Genomic DNA, 13,302 nt, shown 5'->3' with positions numbered 1-13,302 from the left:
AAGTAAATTTATCCAATAGGGAGCTGGCTACAGAGCTATGCTTTCCAACATAGTAGACACTAGTTAACTACAAATGGCTACTTTAATTTAAATGAAGTAAAATTAAAAACTCATGTGCTTGTGTGCACTAGCCACATTACAAGTACTCAATGGTCATGTCTAGCCAGTAGGAACCATATTTGACAGTGCAGATAAAGAACATTTCATTTTGTAAAAAGTGCTGGTTTAGGGGCGCCTAGGTGGTTCAGTTGGTTAAGTGTCTGCCTTTGGCTGAGGTCATGATCCCAGGGTCTTGGGAGACAGCTCCATATTGGGCTCCCTGCTCACCAGGCAGTCTGCTTCTCCCTCTTCCTCTGTCCCTCCCTTCTACTAGTATGCTAATGGGCACTTTCTCTCTCTCAAATAAATAAAATCTTAAAAGAAAAAAAGGAAGTGCTGGTTTAGAGCTTGGGAAGGTGAAGATGCAAACAAGATTTGAGTGTGTTAAGCACTCAGCTGGTAGGTGAAGCTATAGTTATGGATAGGATACCGGAGGAAGAGTAACATGAGAGAGGTCAAGATGGAACCCTGGGAAACATCTATATTTAAGGGAAAAAATGAGAAATAAGAGGTTAGGTAAGAACTCTGAGGATGGGTGATAGGAGGGGAAGAGGAAGAACAAAAAAAAAATCTTCAAACCATTCAGATTCCTAGACTATAATATTAATTTCAGCTTAGTGTATCAAAAGTGGCAAGATGTCACAAGGTTTATACTGGGGTATCACTACAGATCTGATTCTAGAATGTAGCAATATTCTAACTCCTTCAGATCACAGGGATTCTTTATGTTTCTGAAAGCATATATTTCTATGTTTCACTAATTTATCTGAAAGATTAGAAAACTAGTGGAAAGACTGCTCATCATCAACTAATAGGCCTTAATAAAAAAAAAATAGTAACTTTTTTTTTGACTCGAGATTTAATAACATTTACCTGAGAAGGGAGAAACAGGGAAAAGGTCCAAATTAAAAGAAAAAAATCATCAGGTAGTGGGAAATCTGGTTCATTAAAATACTTTAAGCATTTTTACACTTCTAAAATTGACATTGCCACTCACCTGGATGAACTATTTCAAGCATACGCAGCCGTAATTCTCGGGACAATCTCATGGCTCTTTGTCTTTGAAGCTGCAACTGTAATCTGCAGTGCTCTTCTTCTTTCTGCTTATTTATCTTTAGTAACATCTTGGTTCGTTTAGATCTGTGATAGAAACATTAAGTACCTCATATACAATTTTTTCATAAATGATATACCCACTCAAGAAGTATATGAAAAGATGTTTAACCTCACTAGTAATTATATACATGTAGACTTGTTACAACAGTAACAAGCTGAAAACAAACTGTATGCCCCACAATAGGGAAATGGATAAATAAATTATTGATTCATTCATTGGACAGGATTCTATGAACCATAAAAAATAAAAATTTCAAAAAATATTTAGCAAACTGGGAAAATACCCAAATCTAATGTCAAGTGAAAATAAAATCAGGATATAGAAGACATCCAAAGTGTGTTAAAATATGTATCATGTACATAAAAAAATGGTCAAAAGTAATAAAATTTCAACAGTGATTTTTGTTGCATAGAATGATTATGATTTCTTTCTTCTTCATGTCTACCTATTTCTCAGTTATGGACTAATAACTATTAATTATTTCATAATTAGAACTAATTATGAAAATTTTCATGTGGCCACAAAAAATTATTTAACTGGCATTTGTATATTACCTACTCTTATTCAACAAAAATTTCTCCTTAGCCATTTCTACCTACTTCCTATATTACTATGTAAGGAGATCACAAGTATTAGTCTATAGTGAATATACTCAAAATGCTTTCAGATACCCACAGAAAAAGAAACCAAAAGGTAAGAAGAGAGGAATACATTATTTATTTTAGTTCTATAGACTTAATTTGCTTGTGTCTCACTCAAGAGCATTTGCTCTCAGATTCTTTTTCCCGGAATTAAACTGCCAACAAATGAGGAACTTGGCCATATCTTTGCAGATAGATAGACTTCAAAATGGTACAGTTATAGAAAATATCTTTCTTACCCCATTACAGAAAGGTAGAGAAGACCTCAAAGTGTATGTGTTCCAAAAGGAGAAGAGGTTCTAGAGAGGATATAGGGCTAGCCATATAGTTTCTAAGTTTCTCTTCCTCTTCCAAAGAGTTGGAAATGAAGTAAGGGGCCTTTATATTCTCAAAGAAGGCTGATGGAAACCTGCCTCTCCTATAGAACTTTCCCTGCAAAATTCTGGGTTGTATAGAGCACAAAGGTTAGGATGTTTTAACCTTTACCTACCTACAGAGGGTAAAACAGAACAGTTGCCCTAAAACAAAATCTCCTTTTAAATTACCTAATTGGTTATAGATTATAATGTCTAATATTGCATTATCATTATTTTAAATTTACAATTAATAAAAGAAACATAGTAATCATTGAAAGTGTATTGCTAAGACACAATCTGTCAGAAAACTGGGTCTGGGAAAATGCAAGCTATAAAATATAGCAAAAATTAAAGGACTATGGAGCATGCAGGCAGAAGTAAAATGCAAACAGAAATATAGTAGAATAGTGAGATTCAGAGATTGAAATGACTATAAATTATAAATATGTGTGTTTCTGGAGTCACATGCTTTAATTTCATGTTTGAAAACATTTATTAGGAATTAATGTGATTTTGAATTAGAATGTTTCCCCCCATTTAGGAATATTTTAGTTAGTTACTAGTAGTTAGGTACTCTGTAGTTCTAGTTAAAGAGTTTCTTTAATCACTACAAAATTAAAAGAGCATTCATTTAATGGTCTCTTTCTAAGAAAGACTAGGCATTTGACCATCTAGTATCTGTGAGCATTTCAGAAAAGGAAATGAGTGATCAGATGAATCTTTACCATCAAAGAGGGAGTTGACCAAACTATCTACTACCAAGACATCAGAAAGTCTCTAGGAATTCCTTTGTTGGAGAATAGTAAGTATGAACTGGGGAAGTACCATATGAATTGACTACCAAAAGAGTTGACGGGCTCTATTCATTAACTCAACAAACATTTATCTGAGTGACTGTTGCCTGCTTGGTACTGTGACTCAGGGAAACAGAGAAGAAACATAGCCTGCCCTTCAGAAGCTCAATTTTAAGCAGAAGCTGAAGTGTAACAGAAAATGTCACTCTGGCATAAAGATTATTTTGAGCTGGAGGCAAATGACTATCCAAATGTAGAAAGAGCCTTTACAGAGCTGTCCTTATTGGACAAGAGCAGAAATGTCTCAGAAATGAAGACTGCCATAAATCCCCCTTCTCAAGGCCATGAAGAAGATGGAAAGTTGGTGTGAAGATGGACCTAGACAAATAACTCACAAATCCCATTAGTTTCCCAAATATATTTATTTTCCATAGTTTCCTGACTTTGGAAGTCAAAAATCCTTTTCTTTTTATCTGTCACTTCTTTACAAATTTATTATTCTTTGTTAAGATGCTATAAAAGCCCAAGTTCTATCTAGTCATTTGAGGTACTCATCATGTGAGGTTTCTTCTGCATCATGTGCACTGCACACATTAATAAACCATTTGTGTTTTGTTAATTGTTTTTCCCCCCTTTTTTGTCAGTCTAATTTCCAGGGAGTGAACCTAAAATATGGTAGAGGGAAAACTTTTTTTCTGTCCCTACAAAATGAAACAAGAACAATTAAGACATCAAAATATCAGCCCTATGATAAAGGGAGGTAGTTGTGAGGTTTCCCAAAGGTAATTGGTATAGCTGTTAGACCTTGGTTGGCACATATCAGAAAATAAAGTTTCTGACCATAAAAAAATGATTCAGTAAAAAAGAAACCCCCAACTGATGAGAAGATGGGCAAAATGGGTGAAAGGGAGTGGGAAGTACAGACTTCTAGTTATGTCATAAGCAAGTAATGGGGATGAAAGGTGTAGCACAGGGAATACAGTATTGTAATAGCATTACATAGCAACAGTACAGTAGCTATATTTGTGGTGAGCATAGCATAAGTATAAAATCATCGAATCATTATGCTGTATACCTGAAACTAATGTAACCATACTTTGGGTTAAAAAAAAAAAAGGCAGCTCAAAAGGCATCTTAAGCATCATAAAAAATAAAAAAAAAAACCCAAGAAAGTGCATTAGTAAAGATGTGACTACACAAGAGTGTCTCTTGCTGGAATTTAAAAAGCTCTGATGAACCTGGGCCCATAATTGTGAGTGGTGGGTAGTTCCTACCCACACTGCCCCCCCCTCAAAAAAAAAACATGGGAGGGAAAAATTACTCTGAGATAATGACCTGACCACAAAAAGACAGAAATAACTTTTGCAGAAAGCCAAGTTATAAAGGAAACAAGAAAAATTTGCATAAACTATTTCAACTAGAAAAGGTGGTGAAGCCTGAGCAAACTTGAAATTTAAAAAAATAATGAATTAATAAAGAGAATCCGAAGGTTAAATCTATACTTCAATCTGCCCTAAAACTTCAAATTCAAAATTTTGGAAAAAACAAACTAATTATAATGTGATATTTAAATTATTTTGGCTTCACAGCTAAAATTTAATAGAAGGGGCACCTGGGTGGCTCAGTGGGTTAAAGCCTCTGCCTTGGGCTCAGGTCATGATTCCAGGGTCGTGGGATTGAGCCCTGCATTTGGGTCTCTGCTCAGCAGGGAGTCTGCCTCCCCCCTCTCTCTCTGCCTACTTGTGATCTCTGTCTGTCAAATAAATAAATAAAATCTTTAAAAAAAATTAATGGAAAATAATTTTAATGGAAATATTTATAACTGGACTGGTTTTGTTACATAAAGTAATGGAATTTCTAAATAGTGGAACATTAATTAGACTCCATAGATATACTTCTAAGTGGACAAAAATCTATAATCCTGGGATACTTTTAAATACAGATTTTAATATTACAAGACAAAGCAGACTGGCAAATTTGACAACTATAGTGAGACTAAACATTAAATATCTGAATCCATGGTACAGGGGTACCTTTAAATGTAAAGATGACAGATAGCTGAGAATCATAGCAAGTAGAATCCGTTAAGTAATAAACACTCTACCTTCACCACAGAAGGCAGGGTTATACAAAGAACATCTCAGATTTTTTAAAAGAATAATATACATTGTGACTCTCTAAGTATTCATCATTTCCCAAATTTACTTGACCGAAGAAATCCTTTTAAAAATGTTTTTAAATAAATACATTGTAGGATACACAGTGAACTTTGAGCAATGCTGTAATGGATTATAACTGCCTCTCACAAGTACAATTTATTTAACATATCTATTTGTCTAACTAGATTTGTAAACCCTCAAAGGCAAAAAACTTGCCATATGCATTTTCCCCACTGTCATCTTTTCTAAGTTCCAAGTAATATGCTAAAAAAAAAAACAAAACCCTTTATAATATTTTAATCTTGGGAGGCACACAGACAATTATCCCCATTAAATAGATGGGAAATTTAAGGCAGAGAGAGGTTAGGCATCTTGTCCCCAGTCATTCAGCCCAAAGTTGCTGAGGGGGGATACAAAATTTAGTCTGTTTAACTCTCCCAATACCCAGCATTGCCTCTGGCATATATTAGGCAATTGAAATATATCTTAAAAATGCTTGTTTTAAAAAACAAAACAAAAAAAAACAACAAAACTCATGCCCCATATTAATAATCTAACTTCTTTAAAGGAAACTTTCATCAATGACTTAAATCTAAATTTTAGTTTACTATATTAAAATATATATTTTTTAAAGCTTTTATTTATTTATTTGACAGAGATCACAAGTAGGCAGAGAGGCAGCCAGAGAGAAAGGAGGAAGCAGGCTCCCTGCTGAGTAGAGAGCCTGACCTGGGGTTTGATCCCAAGGACTCTGGGATCGTTACCTGAGCGGAAGGCAGAGGCTTTAACCCACTGAGCCACCCAGGTGCCCCTTAAAATATTTTTATAACTGAAAAATGCAGCTGCAGTTATTACAGTTATTAAAAGACTAGTTTTAGTTCTCTTAAAAAACTGACTTCTGGAATATGCAAGTTTCACTTTAGTGAACGAAAATTTAGCTTTAAGTCTAAGGCTGCATGAAAAAAATCACCTCTGAGATAGCTCTATTTCATCCTAAATGACGAGGAGCTAAGTCATTTATTTGTGTGCATGTGTGTGTATATGTGTGTGTTTTATTCTTTTCATTGCTCTAAGAATCTGTATGGGTCAGTCATATAAAAAATTGGGCAATGTCTTTAGTATTTCATTTTTGGTCCACTTCAAATAAATAAATGACAAACTGTGTTCTATCTAAATGACCATATCTATCCATCCCATACTTATTGATAAAACTCAGGTGAACATACTAAAATCTCTATGAATTCATAATGTTTTACCATAATTTACGAACAATTAAGGCAATTTTTTTATTTTAAGGGTTAAATAATTGACTATCACTGCCTCTCTCTGTAGGCTTGGCCCACAAAAAAACTTTTATCAAGTGAATAGGACTGTGTATTTATTCCATCAGATTTTTGTCTTACATATGTCCTTTGCTTTGAAAGTACATCTAGTTATTGGAGTACTGGTACTCAGAAATGTGTTTTCAGAACAAGAATGAAAGCAGGAGTAAAAGAAACAGTCAGAGAAGCAAGTGGGTGGAACAAGAGGACCCTGAGTTCACCTCCTTCCCCAGACAAACAAGGCTTCAATTAAATAAGAGCAACTCTCTCTGGAAACAACCTAAAGATTAGTTATTCCACAGCTAAATATATAAAGAAAAAGCCACACTGAGAAGAACAGAAGGGACAGAGATGCAATCTGGTTGGGACTCAAACTACTGGTACAGTAGTTGGTGCAGTACTAGTTGTACTGTTTAATTCTATCCACTGCACTGAACAGTATTCTAGTTACCATACAATAATGCTTTACACAAGGAAATGTGTGGCTTTTGTTTTATATTTTCTCAGCACAGAAGTTTCTATGTCTTATTTAAGTAAAGTTATTAGTAAAACTGGAAAAAAAAAAGGCGGGGGGAGCACCTGGGTGGTTCAGTTGTTAAACGTCTGAGGGGGAGAGATACCACAGACACAGAGGTTCAAACTCCACATCAGACAACCCTGCCCTAGGACATGCACCTGAAGAAGTGCCCATAATGTCCAGCTTTGAAAATCAGCGGGGCTTAATTCTGGGACAGTAGGTAGGCTATAGGAAATCAAGACTCTGTTCTTAAAAGGTCCCAGGCGCAAACTTAATTGCTCTGAGAACCAGCACAAAAGCAGCATTTTAAAAAGTGCCTCAGCCATATGTAAAGGAAATTTACTGACTGATTTTAGGCTGTGTGCTGGAGGGCCAGGGATCTATAGGGACTTTCTCTGGGAATGGTAGTACTGGTATGTTCCATTTCTGACATTCATTGCATTCAGTAGAAGCATTTGTCTGGATCAGCACCCATCCAAATTGGCTGGCAGGGGGAGCTGTAGACAGCCCCACCTACCAGTGTGCCCACAAGAGTTGTAGCCCAGTCATAAAAGGTGAGAGAATGAAGCCCATACAGGGAATACCCCTGCAGCACCTGGTTCAGGTGACCTGATGAGGACTGTGCTTCTGAGCCCTCTAGAGTGCCTTCGATATAAGGCTACCCTTTCAAGACCAGGAATTGATCGACCTAATAATATAGAAGCAAATACAGTAAGTCAGACAAATGAGGAGACAGAGGAATATGGCCCAAATGAAAGAACAAGAAAACTCTTTAGAAGAAGAACTATATGAAATGGAGATGAACAATCTATCATATAAAAAATTCAATGTAATGGTCATAAAAATGCTCACTAAACTTGGGATAAGAATGGATAAACACAGTGAGAACTTCTACAAAGACAAAGAAAATATAAAAAAAACAAAAAACAAAAAAAAACCAGAACCAATCAGAGCTAAAGAATACAATCAATGAAATGAAAAATAAACTAGAAGGAAATCAAAGGCAGATTAGGTAAAGCAGAAGAACCAATCAGCAATCTGGAAGACTGAGTAGTGGAAATTACCCAAGCTTAATAGCAAAAAGAACGAAGAACTTGAAAAAATTAGAATAATTTAAAGGACTTCTGGGACAACATCAAATGTACTAACATTTGCATATTACAGGTCTCAGAAGGAGTAGGGTCAGAGCAAGGGGTAGAAAACTTATCTGAAGAAATAGTAGCTAAGGGACGCATGGGTGGCTCAGTGGGTTAAAGCCTCTGCCTTCGGCTCAGGTCATGATCCCAGAGCCCTGGGATGGAGCCCCTTGTCAGGTCCCTGCTTGGCAGGGAGCCTGCTTCCCTTCCTCTCTATCTGCCTGCCTCTCTGCCTACTTGTGATCTCTGTCTGTCAAATAAATAAATAAAATCTTTAAAAAAAAAAAAAAGAAAAAAGAAATAGTAGCTAAAAATTTCCCTAACCTGAAGAAGGAAACAGACTCCATGCCCAGGAAGCAGAGAAACTCTAAACAAGATTAACCCAAGGAAGTCTGCATCAAGACACACGATAATTAAAAAGTCAAAAATTAAAGAGAGAATCTTTTTTTTTTTTTAAGATTTTATTTTTTTGCTATAGAAAGAGTACAAGCAGGGGGAGCAGCAGGCAGAGGGAGAGGGAAAAGCAGGCTCCCTGCTGAGCAACGAGCCCAATGCATGGCTTGATCCCAGAACCCTGGGATCATGACCTGAGCCGAAGGCAGATGCTTAAGAAATGAGCCACCCAGGCACCCCAAGAGAGAATCTTAAAAGCAGCAAGACATAAACTAATTATGCAACAAGGGAACAACTATATGGCTGATTTTTAGCAGAAACTTTGCAGACCAGAAGGGAGTTGTATGATGTACTGAAAGTTCTGAATGGAAAAACCTACACAACCAAGAGTATCCAGCAAGATTACCATTCAGAATAGGAAACATCAAGAGTTCCTCAGAAAAACAAAAGTTAAAGAGTTAATCACCACTAAAAGCAGACTAATAAGAAACATTAAAGGGACTTCTTTAAGCAGTTATAGGTCATAACTAGAAGAAATTTAGGAAAGAAAAAAATCTCACTGGTAAAAGCAAACATATAAAGATAGTGGGAGAACCATTTATATAGCTAGTATGGGGGCACCTGGGTGGCTCAGTGGGTTAAAGCCTCTGCCTTCAGCTCAGGTCATGAACCCAGAGTCCTGGGATCCAGCCCCGCATTGGGAAAAATCTCTGCTCAGCAGGGAGCCTGCTTCCCTTCCTCTCTCTCTGCCTGCCTCTCTGCCTACTTGTAATCTCTGTCAAATAAATAAATAAAATCTTAAAAAAAAAATAAAGCTAGTATGAAGGTTAGAAGACAAAAGCAGGGGTGCCTGGGTGGCTCAGTCGTTAAGCATCTGCCTTCGGCTCAGGTCATGATCCCAGGGTCCTGGGATAGAGTCCCACATCAGGCTCCCTGCTCTGTGGGAAGCCTGCTCCTCCCTATCCCACTCCCCCTGCTTGTGTTCTCTCTCTCTCTCACTCTCTCTGTCAAATAAATAATCTTAAAAATAAAAAGCAATAAAGTGAACTGTACCTACAACAATTAGTTGTGGGGCACACAAAATATGACATCAAAAACAAAAAAAAACATGGTGATGGGGAGTGTTTTAGAATGTATTCAAACTTAAGTTGACCATTAACTTAATATAGACCACCATAATTAGAGTGTTATATACGAACCTCATGGTAACCATAAACCCGAAATCTATAATAGGTATACAAAAAATAAAAAGACAGCCAACCATAACACTAAGGAAAGTCTTCAAATCACAAAAAAAGAAAAAAACAGAACTACAAAAACAACTAGGAAACAGTAACAAAATGGCAATAAGTACATACCTGTCACAAATACATGAAATGTAAATGGACTAAATGCTCAAAAAAAGACAGAGAACAACTGAATGGATAAAAAACCAACACCCATCTACATGCTGCCCATGAGACTCACTTCAGACCTAAAGACACACACAGGCTGAAAATAAAGGGATGGAAAAAAGATTCTCCATGCAAATGAAGTGAAAAGAAAGGTGGAGTAGCAATACATATATCAGACGAAATAAACTTTATGTGAAAGCCCATAATGTGACAAATAAGGGCATTACATAATGATGAAGAAATCAATACAAGAGGATATAACAGTTGTAAATACATATAAGCAACCAACGTAGAAGCAACTAAATATATAAAGCAAATATTAACAAATGTAAAGGGAGTAAATGACAGTAATGCAAGAGCAAGGTCATTAATAACCCAGTTATGCCAATGAATAGATCATCCAGACAGAAAATCAATAAGGAAAAAGTGAACTTAACACATTAGACCAGAGGGATTTAACATATATACAGATTATTCCATCCCCAAACAGCAAACTACATATTATTTTCAATTGCACATGGAATATTCTTAAGAATAGCTCACATGTTAGACCACAAAACAAATCTCAATAAATTTAAGACTGAAACCGTATCAAACATCTTTCCAACTACACTAGTAAAAATCTAGAAGTCAATTACAAGAAAAAAAAAAAAAGAAAAAACACAAACATATGGAGGCTAAACAACATGCTATAAAATAACCAGTGGGTCAACAAAGAAATCAAAGAGTAAATTAAAAATTACCTTAACACAAATAAAAATGGAAACAGAACATTCCAAAATCTATGGGATGCAGCAAAAGCAGTTCCAAGAAGAAAGTTTAGAGCAATATAAGCCTACCTCAAAAAATAAGAAAAATGTACAATCATGTAATCTTATACCTAAAAGAACCAGAAAAAGAAAAACAAAGCCCACAGTTAATCAAAGAAAATATTCTAAAGACAAGAGCTGAAATAAATAAAAAAGTAAAAAAAAAAAAATAGAAAAAAATCAATGAAACTAAAAACTACTTCTCTGAAAATATAAACAAAATTAATCAACCTTTAGCCAAATTCATCAAGGAAAAAAAGAGAGACACACAAATAAATAAAATTAGAGATGAAAGAGAGGTTAAAACTAACACCACAGAAATACATAGGATTATAAGAGACTACTATGAAAAATTATATGCCAACAAATTGGACAACCTAGAAGAAATGAAATATGCAATCTTACAAGAATGAGTCAGGAAGAAGCAAAATCTTAACACACCAATTACTAATAATGATATTGAATGAGTAATCAAAAAGCTCTTGACAAACAAAAGTCCAGGATCAGTGGGTTCCCACGTGAATTCTACCAAACATTTAAAGAGTTAATATCTACTCTTCTCAAACTACTCTAAAAAATTTAAGAGAAAGGAATACTTCCAAATTCATTCTACAAGGTCAGCATTACTTTGGTATCAAAAACAAAAACACTACAAAAAAAGAAAATACAGGCCAATAACCCTGATAAACATAGATGCAAAATTCCTCAAGAGAATACTAGCCAACTGAATTCAATAATACGTTAAAAGGATCATATACCATGATCAAGTGGAATTTATTCCAGGGATGCAAGGATGGTTCAATATTCACAAATCAATGAACATCATACACTACATTAACAAAGGAAAAAGTCATATGGTCATTTCAATAGATGCAGAAAAAGCAAATGGCAAAATTCAACAGTCATTTATGATAAAAACTCTCAATAAGGTATGTATAGGTGGAAGATATTTCAAAATAATGCAGGGTATATCTGACAAACCCATAGCTAACATCATATTCAATGGTGAAAAACTAAGAGTTTCTCCTCCATGATCAGGAACAAGACATGGATGTCCACTCTTGCCGGTTTATTCAAACATGGTTCTGGAAATCCTAGTCACAGCAATTAAAAAAGAAAAAGAAATAAGAGGCATCTAAAATGGAAAGGAAGAAGTAAACTATCACTGTTTCCTCATAATATAATACTATATATAGAAAACCCTGAAGTTTTTTAAAATTTAAATTCAATTAGCCAACATATAGTACATCATCAGTTTCAGATGTAGTGTTCAATAATTCATCAGTCGCATATAACACCCAGTTAGAAAAAAACCTAAAGATTCTACCAAAAAGCTATTAGAATAAATGATTTCAGTAAATTTGCAGGATATAAAATTGATAGAAATCTGTAGGTATTTCTATATATTAATAATGAAGTAGCAGAAAGAGAAATTAAGAAAACAATCCCATTTACAATCATATCAAGAGAATAAAATACAGGAATAAACTTAACCAAATCAAAGATGACACAAATAAGTGAAAAGATATACTGAGCTCATGGATTTGAAGGTTTAATATTGTTAAAATATCCATACTACTCAAAGTAACCTACAGATTCAATGTAGTCTCTATCTACATTGGCGTTTTTAATAGAACTAGTACAAATGAATCCTAAAACTTGTATGGAACCACATAAGACTTTGAATAGCCAAACCAATCTTGAGAAAGAACAAAGCTGGAGGTATCACATTCCCAGATTTCAAACTATACTACAAAGCTATAATAATCCAAACAGTATGGTGCTGGCTCAAATATATTTAGACCTGTGGAACAGAATATAAAGCCCAGAAATAAACCCACATATGTTCAATAATCTATGACAAAGGAGGCAAGAATATACAATGATAGTCTCTTCAACAAATGATGTTGGGAAAACTGGACATGCAAATTAATAAACTGGACCACTTTTTATACACAAAAATAAACTCCAAATGGATTAAAGACCTAAATGTAAGACATGAAACCACAAAACTCCTAAAACAAAACTGGCAGTTTACTGGCAATAAACTTAGATATCAGTCTTAGCAAGACTTTTTGGATCTGTCTTCTCAGACATGACAACAAAAGCAAAAATAAACTACCAGGTGTATGTCAAACTAAAAAGCTTTTAAACACAGTAATATAATATCCACAAAACAAAAAGGCAAGCTACAGAATAGGAAATATATCTGCAAATGCTATCTCCCATAAGAGGTTAATATCCAAAATATACAAAGAACTCTTAGAACTCAACACCAAAGATGATCCACAAACAGTTCAATTAAAAAATGGGTAGAAAACCTGAATACACATTTTTCCAAGGAGCATATACAGCTGGCCAACAGACACATGAAAAAAATGTTCAACATCACTCATCATCAAGGGAAATGCAAATCAAAACCACAATGAGTTACCACCTCACACCTGTCAGGACGGCTAATATAAAAAGACAAGAAATAAAAAACTTTGGCAAGGATGTGAAAAAAAGGCAACCCAAGTGCAATGCTGGTGAAAATGTAATTTGGTGTAGCCACTATGGAAAACA

At 35.1% G+C, this 13,302-nt stretch overlaps 1 protein-coding gene across 2 annotated transcripts in view; it reads right to left on the bottom strand.

Moving 5' to 3' along the window:
- The window catches only part of IQCB1 (IQ motif containing B1), a 62,543-nt gene that overhangs the window by 19,238 nt on the left and 30,003 nt on the right, over positions 1-13,302 (bottom strand). For both annotated transcript variants that reach the window (XM_047735476.1, XM_047735485.1), the window contains one exon: positions 1,097-1,239. In XM_047735476.1, the coding sequence (XP_047591432.1) occupies positions 1,097-1,239 (143 nt within the window). The remainder of the gene's footprint in view (positions 1-1,096; positions 1,240-13,302) is intronic.

This window comes from Lutra lutra, chromosome 1 (genome assembly GCF_902655055.1).
Source record: "Lutra lutra chromosome 1, mLutLut1.2, whole genome shotgun sequence".
NCBI classification, from domain to species: domain Eukaryota; kingdom Metazoa; phylum Chordata; class Mammalia; order Carnivora; family Mustelidae; genus Lutra; species Lutra lutra.
This window is presented reverse-complemented; position numbering and strand designations above follow the sequence as displayed.